The 13,435-nt window shown below is 38.9% G+C and overlaps 1 protein-coding gene across 1 annotated transcript in view; it reads left to right on the forward strand.

The window, feature by feature from the left end:
* lmbrd1 (LMBR1 domain containing 1) overlaps positions 1-13,435 on the forward strand; it is a 46,288-nt gene that overhangs the window by 12,684 nt on the left and 20,169 nt on the right. Inside the window, exons 4-7 of the mRNA XM_063875165.1 lie at positions 501-598; positions 1,544-1,611; positions 3,587-3,675; positions 8,047-8,120. Coding sequence (XP_063731235.1) covers positions 501-598; positions 1,544-1,611; positions 3,587-3,675; positions 8,047-8,120 — 329 coding nt within the window. The remainder of the gene's footprint in view (positions 1-500; positions 599-1,543; positions 1,612-3,586; positions 3,676-8,046; positions 8,121-13,435) is intronic.

The raw sequence follows: 13,435 nt of genomic DNA on the forward strand, positions 1-13,435 counted from the left end.
GAGAAAAGCTATACAAATGGTTCAAAGTTATGGAAAACAGATACATTTGTTCTGTGTGGCAAGTTAAACGGGAGGTGTATTATCCCAAACTAGTTTTTCTGGATGACTGAATTTAAGTTATTTAAGGTTTCTCTGTGGTTTCAATGTTTCTTGGTATGTGAATCACTGATCCCTGCCCTAGATTTGTCATTAGAACACTTTTAAGAAATGGGGTCTTGCCGTCTCAGACATTCTGATGACTGAAGTATTTGAGTTTTGATGAAATGGTGTTACTGAAAGGGGGAATTATATTAGTTTATGACTGTACTATGACCTGATAAGGGAAATCCTTTTGTATGTACTTTGCCTTTAGGAGGATCAGGGTAAATAAATAACACTGTAATAAAAACATATATTTCAAATCTGAATGAAAAACATGATATAAGTATTCATATGTACCTTACTTTTGTATGTGTTTATATGTATGTGACTCATTTTGGACTTTCTTTGTTTACATATAGCACTCTACTCCATCATACTCTTCTGCGTCTTCCTATGGATCCCTTTTGTGTATTTCTACTATGAAGAAAGGGAGGACGACAACATGAACAAATGCTCGGTAAGAACTCACATTTCTTCTTAAACACACAGCACGACAGTCTGCTTAGATGTGGTTCTGAAGAATTCAAATTCATTCAAATGAATTCGGTGCTGCTTACCAAAATGTTAAATGCAAAATGTCTTGTTGTTCCGATGTAACTTGCAAGCCAGTATAAGGCAACATGAAACCATTAGATTCAGTCTTTTTACATGACAAACACTCAAATATGGATTCCATCTTTCCAAATACTCAAATCTATCTGTATGGTTTAATATTTGGTGGCCTGGCACTGAAGAAACATTGAATTGACTTGTATTTTTACATACACAATGACATATATAAAATTGAAACCTGGAACTAGCTAATCAGTATTATTAATTCAAAAGAAATAGAATCATATTAAATACAGTCAAATATTAATCTCTATGGTTTAGTGCTCTGTATGCGTAGGGTATTCAGTCAGAATGTGTTGCAGGGCCATGAAGATACAGACAATGCATTTGATTTGTATTTGTTTACAAAAACAACCACAAAAAGCTAAACAATCTTTATATATTTATGGAAAAAGATAATACTGCAACTAGTGCATTCATACTGTACGTCATAGACCCCATATTGTGACTGAAAGAAGAATTTCGATCTTTACAAGTATTTTTAGTGAGTAATGGACCACGATCACAAAGTGCCCTTTTTCTAATTTCCTTGTGTTAGGTTTGAGCTGACAGAGGCATTTTCTCTTCCAGAGAGTGAAATCTTTTGTATTGTTACTTTATAAGCACATTGAATAGCACCGGGAGTGACAAGTTATCTCTGCCAGGTCAAGCTGGATCTACACTGACTCTGTATAGCTGTCATTCACAATTGTCCTTATCTAAATGAAGTATATGAGCCCGTTCCCTCATTAAAAATGAATAATAATATTTCATGGCCGTGATTGACCAGTAAAATGTTCTTCTTTTACAGCAAGTGAAAAACGCTCTGAAATACACAGTTGGATTTGCCATTGTCTGCGTGGTGCTCCTTTTAATTGGGTAAGTTAGAGAAATGGCTAGTTTCTTTGGCTTCAGTACTCTATATGTGGAAGAGGGTGTGGATGTGCCATTGTGTGGAGTTAATGAGAGGAAGGCCCCTTCAAACAGCCACCATATTATTTGCCTGGCCATGATAAGCCATTAAAACTATAGAGCTCTGTCTAAATAAAGGTGGGGTTCTTGTCAATCTGATTCCAACCCAGCATGTGTTATCTACTTACAAAGCTCATGTGGAGGCAATGTTGAGTCTTTTTTGGTGCTATTATGTGGTAAATCGTCAAATTTATATTGATGCACCTTCTCAGCCATGTCCCATTTATCCCGCAATTTTATACTGGTTGTGTTTAGTAGCACCTGCACGACATAATAGATTTCTCTGCAGCCGTGACAGCAACACGCCACGAGTGCTACCTAAAACAAGCAATGGGCTCTCTCAGCCGTTAAATGATACATTGAAGGTTTACTTGGTTTTAGAAAAATAGAGGACCCATGGCTATACTTTTTCACAGTTAGTGTTTGGAAGTAAGGATTTATTTGAGACGCAAGCAATTAAGCTCCTCTTTTACCTCCTGAACTGGAAACTAGAACTAGAAGGCTTTATTCTGGCTATTGTTTCTGCGGTCCCTTGGTGTTCAACGAAATAATGGCTTCTATACTGGCCTGCTTTTCTCATACTCAGAGAGGTCACGGTTGTGTTGGGTTCCTGTTAATTCATTAGGTCTTTTCTAGATGCGTTTTATATGTTGTGTTTTTGTTTTACCTTGCAGCCATTAAAACTATAGAGCTCTGTCTAAATAAAGGTGGGGTTCATGTGTTATCTACTTACATAGCTCCTCCTTGTATTATTTCCTCCTTACACCTCCTTGTATTATTTATATTCCAATGTGTCACGTTTCCTATTATTTTTCCACTGCAAGTAACTTCTTTTAACATTTCGCACCCTACCCAGTCGTGTTTGTTTTAAAGTTAACAAGAAACGTTTAAGTAGTTTTCAATGATGCTTCTACATGACCTACATAAGTAAACGAGCCGCGTGTCTGCCGGCATCTCATCGTCTTTAAATGTGAATGATTTTCTTTTGTGCTTCAACCCAATCAAAATAAATACATAAAAAATCCAAATCATTACATAAGGTTATTTTTTCTAGGTTTTAGATGAGGCTTCGTGTATTTCAGAATGCTCGAACATTATGCGTGATGAATAGGCAAAGGAAATGATTACTCAGTTTATTTATTCTAAGAAAATACCTTTTAGAGTTTGCAAAAGTTACATTTCACAGTAGTCACAGTTGTGAAGAGATGTCTCACAGCTAAGGTCACTTTCATGAGGTGTTCTTTTCCAGGAATGAAAAATGACACATCCCATGGCCTAAAGGAAACAGATTAAGTGTGCAGCCCTGAGGGTAGCCACATGAGAGTGGGGCAGATAAAACCTATTGAGACCTCAGACCTTTTTCTTTTTGCATGTAAGGCAAAGAGACGTCTTAGAGATGCTGATTTAAGGTCCTTTACCTCCCCAGGTGAAGGCTTTTTCACTTTTTGAAGGACCAGTTTTTGAATTTCCTCAAAGAATCCTTTAGCTTCGAGAGCATCAGTTCTGTTTCAGAAGTTTTGACTAAATATGTTTCTCACCTTCGAGGAAACGGGTAAAAAGTGTTTAGTGGAACATGATTGTATATGTTTATCGGGCACGGAAATCAAGACATCTTTGCATGTCCCTCATGTTTGGTTGTGCTAAACTATTAAATAGTAATAATAATAAATGTAGATCTTTCTTTCAAAATAAAGTGAAAATGAAGAAAAAGAGGTTCATCTTGTTTTCAAGCACAGTCACAAAGTGGATAATGTGCTTTGTATAGATTTGTATTTGCTGCTGTGAACATTTTATAACAGGGAAAATATTATTATATTCGGGACTGAAAATAATGTAATTTTATTCTTGTCCTTCTGCTAAATTATCCTTTTGTTGCTTTCAGAGCCTTCGTACCACTTGAGCCCCCACCTGGTCAGAATTCCACCCAATGGGAGAAAGTACAATACCTTTTTGAAGAGCTTGGGAGTAGCCGTAAGTACAGCCTCTTCTATTCATGACTTTATACTATCCAGACAAATTGACCGGTGTAAAGTCTACAATTTTACGCCAGAATTGGGAGCATATTTAAGATGGGTTGCCATAGCTGACAAAAAAAGAGACAAGTTGTCAAAAGAAAGTGCATATTGGGTTATGACAGGTTTGCTCGATTTGAAAATACTTCAGCTCAAGCAAAAACATAAGCTCATCCCAAAGCTTTATGAGCATAGGTGTGCAGAGGCTGGTAAGTTTCATCATGAATGTTTTAGGTAGCTATAGAAGCTAATTCAGGTTAGCATGTTTTGATATGAATTTAACCTAATTTAAATAGTAACCTTTAAAGGGTCAACTGTCAGCTGACTGCATGTTAGATAATAGAAAACATGTTACATCATGCCTTTATTTATTCATCTTCACTACCAAACTAAATATGTTGAATGGCATATATTTAAGCATCCTTCGTGCTACTACTCTTAGTCTACCGAACGTGAGATTCCCAAATGTTACTGTCAATTACATGTTTTGGATTCTTCCATCAATTCACTTTACTAGCAATAAAAAGTGACTTTATAGCCTCAATTTCAAAGTGCAGTAATGCCGCTTTTCCACCAACACGGATCCGGATCAGGATCCCGTGCTGGAGCTGGAGCTGATAAAGATCTGGTTTTTCGTGATTCCACCGCAGTGGCGCCGGCTTTAAACGGCGAATACCGGATTTTAGCTGACCCCACTCGGCTGCCCGGCAGGATCCAATAACCAAATACGTCACGCATACGTCGCAGGCGGGGGCGGGATTAACCTGATCATCAACAACGAAAAGCCGCAAGAACAAGAGCTGTAGAAATATCATAGGGAATACGTTGAACCGGATCCGGTTTGGTGGAAAAGGGACATAAGAAATTCAGTTGTCCAGTTCTAATCATCTGGTAATGATGGTTGACTGTGTGATCCCAACACTGCGGAAAAACCCTCCTTGGGCATCTTCACTTGCTCAACAGAGCATTGCCAAATATGGACTCCTATCAGTCTTCTGGCCTTTTGCCATCAGGGGATCAAGGAGGAAGTTGAACCATCTGCCTGTCCTCTGCACAATAGTGGACCCCTACATGCTCTCCCTAACCTTCCTCCCTTGGCACAGGGGGAAATAGCTCTTGCTGCTGAGGAGGAAATGTGAAGATCATCCCCTTTCTAATTCCTATCCCTTTCCCTCTCCAGATGGGGGGGTTAATTGAGTAAAGGAAAGGCACTTTTGCCCCGTAACCCTGCTGACTGCTTTGAAACGCTGGTTCATTAAGGCCTCTTACATCTCTTTCTTTAATGGCTCCAACATTACACTGTTCCGGTGATGCACACTCCGTACTGACAGGTCTCTTTTATTCAGATGATGTTTCGGCCCTCGGGCTTTCTTCAGGATCAACAATCATTTTGAAAGAGGCGTTAGGGCTGAAACGTCATCTGAATACAAAGGCATTTATATAGAGCGGCAGTGTGATCCACCGGTGCTGCGTTACTCTTTCTAATATTTTCTACACAATGTTCCAATGATGGCAGGATGTTCTCTAGATCAGCAGCTGTTGGTATTCAACAGCAGAAACTACAGTCTTTTCGACCATGCCTCAAGGTGGATTGGAGTGGGTAGGAGTCCAATTTTCCCTTGTAAATGTACTTGGGCAAGAATTACTGCGTATGCTCATTATCACTGAGAAAAGAACACATAAACTCACACTGACACTGAAATATGAACGTGTACTGTGTATCGATGTGGTTGAGCAAATCTAAACCACATCAATAATTTCTGTCTTCAACATCCATACAGAAGATAACTATGGAAATGCAATATAAGCCCCAAGTTATTCTGTGTATGAGCTCTTCTGTGTCTCCTTCTCTTGAGTCTCTGGTGGGGTCCTGGAGTTAGTAGTCCATTTTGAGAATTGTGGTTGATATTTTTTACTTCTAAACATAGTCCAATGTTTGTGTTTTGCTAACTCAGTTTTAAGATAGCATGAGTAAAAATAGAGGCCATTAGTTTATTTGAAATGCATTGGAGGCTTCAGTTGATAGATTCCTAGTGAGGGGGCTGATGCGACGCCGCTGATCTCAACTTGATGGATCTTTTGACAATTCCTGCTGTCCCTCAAAGTGTCCCTCAACTGTGGGATTAAAGCTAAAATATGCCCAAACTCTGTTCTTAAATACAAGCTAGTATCTGACCCCATTTTTCAAATGATGACAGCTTTACCCACACGGTGAAAAACTAATTATGGCTTTCAACTTTCCCAACTTTGCTAAAGGCCTCCACATGCTGTTGTTGGCAATTTGTGGCAATTGCTGCAGTCATACAGTAAATGTTATCCCATCCCATGATCGTAAAGCTTCATTTGACTTGTTTTGATGATTCTGTCGTTCCACAGTATGGGCCCGTGCTAAAGGAGCTCCTTAATTAACACCTCTTTGTACAAGAATGCACACAAGCCTGAAGGGCTATAAGCGGCGTCAGATAAGAGCACCTCTTTGCTGCTGGATTCAAAGCTGTACAAATATGGAAGCCTCACCAATAATACACCATATTCCCTCTGTATAATCCCCGGAAATCTGCTCAAGACGACCAAGAAGAGTGGCAGCAAACATCTATCCTATGCTTTGTGTGGAGTTCATGAACAGAATGTTCTCCATGCAGAACAAGGAGCTATTGTCTATTTTCAAAGCTCACCACTAAACAATGGCAACAAAATCGCCATGAAACACTCGGGAATAGGAAACGTATTCAAATGTTAATGTTCAGCCCAGCTGTCAGACTTAAAATGTTTCCTTTTTTGCATACAATACAATAGGAAGCAGGCATATAATTTATCTCCATTTTCCACCTCTTTGTTCTGCTGCTTGTGAAATGCCTCTAAAAAAAAGTGATAAATGTTATGAACAAAATGAAGTATACATGCTCTGAATACGGACTTAATATTTTCAATCAAAGACCGCTGACAAGGAGAAAGGCAAGCAGGGAGCCACCTATGGCCATGCTGACAGGTAGCCCAGGCACAATGAAGATGCTGCTGTGAGGATGCGGGATATCTATAAAGGGACAACTGTATCGCTTTTTGCGTGGAGCCCTATAACAGGTGGGAGCTTGACAGGGGATTGAAGCAATCAGTCTCTCCATCAATCCCTGTCCTCCAACACCAACTCTGACAGCTGGTGTGGCACCTACTGCTGCCCTCGCCTGATGGGTGGTCCCCTTTCTGCCTCAATCAAAGGTGACACACATCATCTCAACCTACATACATTGAAAGACCCAGCTGTTCCCCATCGTGATCAATGTATGAAATGGCAAGGATGACAAAAAAATGGGCCATATGTCTCCCAGAGGAAGACTTTGCTGCTGTGCTTTCATTAAAGGCGGATTTATAATCCAGGAACAGAGTACCAGCACGAGGCCTCCTCTTTGTCCTTGTGAATAATATTTCCTCCCAAGTGAACAAATTCCCTGAATTTTCACTTAAAGAACATTAGCAGAAAGGTGATTTCTTGCAGTTCCACATGGGTTGTTTTCTTGGCAAGAAAATATGCAAAACTCTTCATTTCTGGATATCTTGTAATTCTGTTTGAAGAGATGCAATTTTCTTTCACAATTCCTGGGGCTCCTTAATAACACTCAGGACATCATTTCAGAGATCAGTACACCCAAATAACAAAACCAAAAAAAAATATTTTCCCACTTACCTCTAGGATGTCTAGCTACCATTACTGCCTTTGCAGAGGTTTAATGAATTCTGAAACAATTTAAAGAGGTAACTCAGGGACTACCAAAAGAGAGATTTAAAAAAGAATAATTAAAATGTTAGCTGCAGATGAAAAGCTACCCGGCTCTCCTCGCTGGATCCTACATTTTTAACAATGCCCCAAAAGATTCCCCTCATCTAGTAAATTCCCTACATCAATACTTCAGGGCCATTGCAATAGGATGGCCCTGATAATATCACCATGACATCATTAAGGTTGTGTCCTAAGACAAAGCCTCCCCAGGGCCGCAGACAACATACAACTGTTCACCTGAAGACTAAAAGGACCTTCTCCACAGTGGATCTGCCTAAATTCACACAGAATATGTTCTATCTACCTGGAGTAATCTAAATTACTTCAAACAGTCTTCATAAATGTTTCCATTGCACTGTGTACAGAAATGCGTCAGAGTCATTTCAGAAGCATCTTTAGAACGGACGACAAACATCTAACTGACACACGGCCAAAGTGGACCCAGTACAAAAGGCTCTTGATAGATTGTGCATTCAGCAAAGAGTCCTTTGATATTTCTTTCAGAGGCCAAGGACAAATCTCTAATGGCTTTCCTGTCGTTTCTTTTACCTGCAGATGGTCTACCTGCTCTCTCTTTCTCCATCAGCTCCTTGACCTTGATTGGCATGTTGGCAGTGATCACTTACACGGTGAGTGGGGACCTGAGACAAGTGTTGATGTTGTTTCATGTGTTTAATGGAGCTACAGCTGCACAGTGTTGAAGTCAAATCATCCATAGGGGAAAATGTTGCCAGCCCAGTAGCTCAATAGAACATCTGCGTATCGACACTGTTAAGTATTTTAAGTATCAAGAAAGACTAAATATACTCGTATCTTAGGAAGTGGCTAGAAAAGCATGTTTTTGCTAAATATTATTTAAGATGCAGGACAGTTTCTTAAAGTTGTTCCTGTACAAATGGTTCCTCTCCTTCTGGGTTGAGATGTACCTGGTGATGGAGTGGCCTTTCAGTATTTGTAATGCCGTGTGATGTTAGAGCTCTGGCATTCAATTGCTCAAATTACTCAGAACGCTGTCTTTCACCTGAGCGCCCGAGACTTTTGCATGATGAATGTTGTGCACCCTTCGCCGGCTTATCTACCACTTATCAGACGTCTATTTATAAATGTATGAATATATATATATAGATCCACCTCAGTGGCCATTAATATATGCCTATATTTTGATTCCCTCAGCATTCTGCACTTTTTTCCTATATCAGAAAAATTGACTGCTGTAACACTTCTTAATGCTGTCCATTTTTCATAGCTGTTATCTTGGTGAATAGACTGTGAATATTCCCTGTAGGAGGGGGCACTGGTGCCAATGTGGGAGTAACACAGAAAAGTGCCTACTGGGTAGAAATATCCCCAAAAAAAGTGTTCCTGTACAAACCCGGGGAGGGAGAGTAAAAGTGACAGCCAACCCCAATCTTTCCAGTTTCTGTTGAGCTCAAAGAGTCTTATTTGACAAAGCACACAACAATAGAGTGTGGAACTCCTAATGAATAATACACAACTGAGACAAGTGGGTTGTAGAACGATTTTCGCTTAAGGACATGTAATCCATCTAAACTGGGATTGTATCCACTGTTCACTAAAGGGTGCATAATTACCCAGTGAATGTGGAAGTGTTCTCAGATTTGCACTGACCCCGTGTTGATGTTAATTCTGCGAAAGCCCTGTAGAAGTCGAAACACCCGGTGTGACTTTGTTTCTGATGTTTCTTGTTTTGATGAAGTCAGTCAAAGGAATCAGGCCTTTGGGCGACAGCAGCATCTGCCACTCCCTCCTTATTCTCACAGAAACAAGTGCAGACACTCTCTTTATCTCACTTTCATCTACCTTTTTAGCTCCTTCCTCCGTCTTCAGGCGGCGAAAGTCCTTTTAGTTGCAGCCTACCCATATTTGCAAAGAGCTCTTTGATTTATTATGTTTTATTATGTGTTACTATTAAGCCTGATTAACTTAATGGAGCCTTAGTGACAGGTACTATAAGCAGCAAAATGTTGTCCATGACTCCTGTGCTAATTTATCACTACTCTGCGTACAAAACTTGCCATCTTCACCTAATGCACAAAACTCAGTGATGTAAACAGTGTATATATCAGTGCAGTCCAGTGCACTTAAAATGAATACAAAGTGAAACAAGTTCTAACTTTGACATCCTTTTGAACTTTTTAAGCCATGTTCTCTTATGAGAAAGAGGGAGCATAAGAGAGAAATATGTGTGTGATACATATTTCATCAAACAGAGATATCCTGTTGTAAAAATAGATCATTCGACACTGTTCTAATTTGACCAGGTTTGGTGTATGTCCGTCCATCCTTATACTAAACTTTAACTAATGATTTTAAATGCAAAATCTTTCTATTGGGAATACAATAGTCAGTCAATCCTCCACTCATGATACAATTAGCTTGTTGTCTGTTAAGGTGTAACAGTGATATAACTGTTATTATAGTGCATCAAAAAGAGCTCAACCTTAGATTAGATAATTCTATAGTTACACTTTAAATCCAGATCAAATAAATGTATTTTTCTACTCAATTGACATACTATAGATGTACTTGTGCTATGCTCACAACTTAATCTTAAATCAACTATATATATATGTAATAGTCTTTTTATCCCGCACGTTAAACTGATAATAAATAAGAATAAAAGTGAAATAAAGTACACAGAAATATTACATTTTTCAAAAGCATCATCTGATTATGATTTAAAATAAAGGCAGTCAGTTTCATTTGTTGTGTGGTTTTATAGTTTATTTTTTAGCACCTGTTAATCGATTCGAGCAATAGCAGGTAACATAAATGAATAACACTATGCAAGTTTATCTCTAATAGCTCATAAGCTTTGTATTGGATTTGTGATGAAAGCCATTGTCACTTAATAATTAGGCTGTCATTTTTTTATGGTGATGATTAAGTAACTTGACAATGGCCATCTATAATAATGGTAAATTTATTTCCCATCACTTGCGATGTTTACACATGCACTCCTTATGTATTATGATTTGATTTTAACTGAAGTCCTTTGACATTGTTTAAAAGCTAGGTCAGCGTATGACTCTTACATCTCTATCTCCCGTGGGCCTACCTGTCTCTTTCTCTTAAATTGCCCGCCAGCTGATCTGAAGTTGGGAAGATTAATGTCTGCTGATCTAATCAGAAGCTCTGAGATTGACCTGGGAAGATGTTGTCTCTGAGTGAATCAGAGGGTGTCATTCAAACATATTACTTTAGCACTATCAAATCCTTTGATGCTTCTTTAATTTCAATATTTAATATTTACATTTCATTAATATAATTTATATTTCTTTAGCACTTTTTAACTGAATTTAGACTTTGGATTTCAAGTGAAACATGGCATGAAAGATTCATTGCAGTAGAGTGGTTTGGTGTCTAGTTTTAATAACACTTTTAAAATGCAAAATACAATTACCCAACAGGGAAGAGGTACCAAAAACTAACATGTCAATTATAATAACATTCTGAGGTGCCTAAAAACTTGAGCAGGACATCCCTTCTTTTGATATGTGGTCACATTTCGGGTCATTTAGGATTCATAAACACTAGTTTTATGCTAGAGTCTGCCTATCATGCATTCCTTTCTTGTGCCATGTGTCATGTTTTTTTCAATGTTTTGAAGCTAGAATAAACCTCAAATATGCTCAACCATTCAACGCAATGCATCAGGTCACATAGCAAGTCAATTACTCTTGGCCCAGGCATCCAATCAAATCAAGCAAAAGTTAGGCTTTACTGTTTTACCGCTCCCTCTCTGTTTTGATGCTGAAATATGTGGTACAAACAGTACAGACAATGGCGACGTTTAATTAGGGTTAACTACAAAATACTATTTCACCCTATTATTAAAATGCAAGTTGGTAAAAACAAGCGCTTGATGTCTGCTTCAATCAGTTGTAGCCCTCCGTTAATCACATTTGATTGCCTGGTTGCGCACACAGTCCTACTCCACAGGCACACCATGCTGCTTTACCAAGGCACTTGTTAAGTGACCGTACTTTGGTGCGTTCAAATGCATGGTTTTCTGAAAGTTTTCTGTTTTTTTTTTTATCAAAGGCTAACATACAATTACTTTATGATTAGCACACCACTGATTGTAATGGTTCATTAAGCTCACTGCAATTTCTGTAAAGAAGAGGTGATAGGTCAAACTTCATACAATGTCTTTAGAAAGCCAAAAGAGCACTTCAAGTTTAAAGAAGCATGTCACAATGGCAGGCCTTTACAGGAATGGCACATAGTTGGATTTTCCGTTGTAGAAAAACGGGTAAAATTGCTTTCCGTTCATTTAAATCTTTCAATAACACAACCTCCCCAATGTTAAAGGGAGGTCAACATAGGGCAAGTTATTAACTGACTAAAAATGTGTGCCAATCTCTGCATTAGCCACAGACTATTCCTTATTATTATTACTAAATTGACTACACTATGTCTTGAAGGTTATATAGACAGATGAGATGTAATGCAGCTGCTGAAAGGCAGGAAAACAGGAGTTGGAAGCTCAGTCATACAAGAATACATACTAATGAAGCCTGCATTGTTATATATATTAACATATTTATTACATAATACTGGAGTTACCTCTTAAGCAAAAAGGTGTAATGTTGGGAAAGGCTCTTCTCTCTCCTCCCTCTTCCCTTTTGACTCCACCACCGCTAGTATAAAGAGCAACAATGAGGAGGCTTGTGTTGGAGACCTATGTCCATCTAGTCTTCCCTCTTCCCACTCAGCAGTCACATGACTCTCACTGAATGATTTCAGCCAGTATACCCCCTCTCAACCTACACACACACACACACACGAGTCACACACACTTCATCCACACTGCTCCAAGCTATGGCTGGTAGTTATTGACTACAGTGGGTTTTAAAATAACTTTAATGTCCATGCATGATGATTATATGTCAACTACAATAGCATAGGGACACCTGTGGGGTTATCTTTTCTCCTTTATATTTCGCCCATGTAGTTGCAAATTTGAGCAAAGGGAAATGTTTCTCTTGGGATCTGGGACAGGTTTTCCTTTTATGAGTGTGTTTGATATTCGGGACATGCTCCGGCCTTAAGAGCTCCATGATTCATTGCAGGAGGCGACACTCGCCCGTAGCAGAGATCCACTGCAGAGACTAATAATAGTAAAGCCTGACTTAGTATCCCATGCGACTCTTTTAATGCTTCCTAACACTCTGAAACTAGTAAAAGTAGTTTTAGGAAAATATAGGCTCTGACATTACACCACTTGGAAAATAGAATAAAGAGGACAGTGACAGGGCTGCAAGTGTCTCTGCACAGAGGGCCACTTTGTTTTATTATGAAGCCATAAAATGGCACTTCTTGAAGTTGGTTAAGGCAAGACGGCGCAGGGAGAGCAAGAAAGCACAGGCCTGTTGTGGTTATTTTCACTTTGATTCATTATACTGTTTCCCTTATTTTAATTTAAGTTCAACATCCCTTAAAAAGATCAAAGCCCACTGAAAGCTGAAAATGTCTTTGGACGTCCGTGCACATATTCACTCTGTCTGTCTTTGGTGTTTATGTGTATGCCTGTTAACCATTGTTTATTATTTAAGCATTTTATCTTCTTCTTATGGAAAAAGAACATTTCATATTCATTTCAATTCATTTCATTCAACATTGATGGCCCCTCGATGCCCCCTCCTTTAACCCAGATTTCTCTCTCTAAAATTCCACTTGTAAAAATGTGATCAAATCCTGGATAGAGGATAGTGCTGTCACATGGGGGCACTGTTAAGCTGTAAATTGCATCACAGTGAAATGAGGCAGTTACTTCCACACAAAATGGTTGCAGCAAATTCACCAATAAACCTCAGCACAATTATAGATTCCACCATTTTAATCTTTTTTCCTCTTCAAAAATGTCATGGCCCAGCAGGCCAGTAACTATACGATAACCTGTGTCTGTTTGCTTACACAT

Source organism: Eleginops maclovinus, chromosome 22 (assembly GCF_036324505.1).
Source record: "Eleginops maclovinus isolate JMC-PN-2008 ecotype Puerto Natales chromosome 22, JC_Emac_rtc_rv5, whole genome shotgun sequence".
Taxonomy (NCBI): domain Eukaryota; kingdom Metazoa; phylum Chordata; class Actinopteri; order Perciformes; family Eleginopidae; genus Eleginops; species Eleginops maclovinus.